The sequence below is a fragment of the Rhinopithecus bieti genome, unplaced genomic scaffold (assembly GCF_001698545.2).
Source record: "Rhinopithecus bieti isolate Rb0 unplaced genomic scaffold, ASM169854v2 scaffold_2723, whole genome shotgun sequence".
Classification (NCBI taxonomy): domain Eukaryota; kingdom Metazoa; phylum Chordata; class Mammalia; order Primates; family Cercopithecidae; genus Rhinopithecus; species Rhinopithecus bieti.
In genome coordinates this window covers 3,518,953-3,520,779 of record NW_016804119.1, presented here as the reverse complement: position 1 = coordinate 3,520,779, position 1,827 = coordinate 3,518,953, and the positions used below count along the sequence as shown (strand labels likewise).

Sequence of the window (1,827 nt, the reverse complement as noted above, 5' to 3'; positions counted from 1 at the left end):
AAATAAAATAAAATAAAATAAAAAATAAAAAAAAAATAAAAATAAAAAAAACCCAGAAAATAACAATTGTTGGCAACAATGTGGAGAAACTGGGACCCTGTGTACTCTTGGTGGGAATGTAAAATGGTACTGATATTGTGGAAAACTGTTCCTCAAAAAATTAACAACGGAATGACCATATCACCCAGCAATTCCACCTCCGGGTATATACCCCAAAGAATGGAAATCAGGGTCCCAAAGAGATATTTGAATACCCATATTCATAGCAACATGATTCACAAGCCCTCAAACGTGGAGGCAACCCAGTGTTCCTTAACAGATAAGTGGATAAGCAAAAGGTGGTATATACATACAAAAGAATATCATTCAGCCTTAAAAAGGAAATTCAGGCACACGCGACAACAAGGATAAACCTTGAGAACATCATACTAAGTGAAATAAGCCAGACACAAAAAGACAGACACTATATGATTCCACTTATATGAGGCACTTAAAGAAGTCAAAATCCTAAAGACAGAAAGTGAATGGTGGTTGCAAGGGGCTGGGGAGAAGTGGGGGAATGGGTAGTTGTTTTGTGAGTACAGAGTTTCCATTTTAGAAGACGGAAGGTAGTGGTGGTGGGTGCATGACAACACTATGGGTGAATCCCAATGAACTGCACACTTATGGTTAAGATGGTAAATTTTATGTTATACATTTTATCACAACAACAAAAAATCTATGACATACAATGCTTTAGTCTAAACCATTAAATATTTACGGGACCATACAGAAGTCACCAAATAAGAAAGAAAAGGTAAGTGACTGTGATGCTGTCCTTACCTACTGATACTAGGTTGCTGTAGTTTTCCAACATTACTTCCTTGTACAAGACCTTCTGAGACCAGTCCAAAGACTGCCACTCTTCCCTGGTGAAGTCCACAGCCACGTCTTCGAATGACAGTGATCCCTATAAGAACAATTTCAATGCAATCTGAGGTGGATAACAATAGATGATGCAGAAAAGAGGGACAGGGACACGTCTTGATCCTTTTCTCCATGACAAATTATGCACACCATGACTATTTCACATACCGAAGGACCATGGAATTCCAGCAATACTTCCTACCTAAAAAAGCGCTAAGGTAGTATTTGCATAGATAAGAACGTGTAATAAGAATGTTCATTATTCCTTTGTTTCTGGTAACGAAAAACTTATCAATAATCTAAATGTCTATCAAAAGCAGACAGGGTTAAATTACAGCACCTCCATGCTGTAATATACTACAAAAATGTTAAAATCAATGAGGTAGATGTATACATAACCACGATTATCAATGATCTCCAAGGAATTCTCTTAAACGCAAAAAATTAAGCTCCCAAATAATATATGATCTAAGACATATTTTAAAAAATGTAATAATATGGCTGGGTGTGGTGGCTCACACCTGTAATCCCAGCACTTTGGAAGTCCGAGGAGGGCAGATCACGAAGTCAGGAGAGTAAGACCATCCTGGTTAACACGGTGAAACCCTGCTTCCACTAAAAATACAAAAAATTAGCTGGGCATGGTGGGGGGCATCTGTAGTCCCAGCTACTCGGGAGGCTGAGGCAGGAGAATGGCGTGAACTCAGGAAGCGAACCTTGCAGTGAGCCAAGATCGCGCCACCGGGCAACAGAGCAAGACTCCGTCTCCAAAAAAAAAAAAAAAAAAAAGTAATAATATGGTTGGGCGTGCTGGCTAACGCCTGAAATCCCAGCACTTTGGGAGGCTGAGGTGGGGGACTCATGAGGTCAGGAGTTCGAGACCAGCCTGGCCAACATGGTGAAATCCCATCTCTTTTAAAA

At 39.8% G+C, this 1,827-nt stretch overlaps 1 protein-coding gene across 5 annotated transcripts in view; it reads right to left on the bottom strand.

The window, feature by feature from the left end:
• Positions 1-1,827, bottom strand: part of ZNF577 (zinc finger protein 577) — a 58,817-nt gene that overhangs the window by 35,072 nt on the left and 21,918 nt on the right. For all 5 annotated transcript variants that reach the window (XR_001883988.1, XM_017865069.1, XM_017865060.1 and 2 more), the window contains exon 5: positions 823-949. Coding sequence is in view for 4 of the 5 variants with exons in the window: in XM_017865069.1 (XP_017720558.1) it covers positions 823-949 (127 nt within the window). In the remaining variant the exon portion in view is untranslated. The remainder of the gene's footprint in view (positions 1-822; positions 950-1,827) is intronic.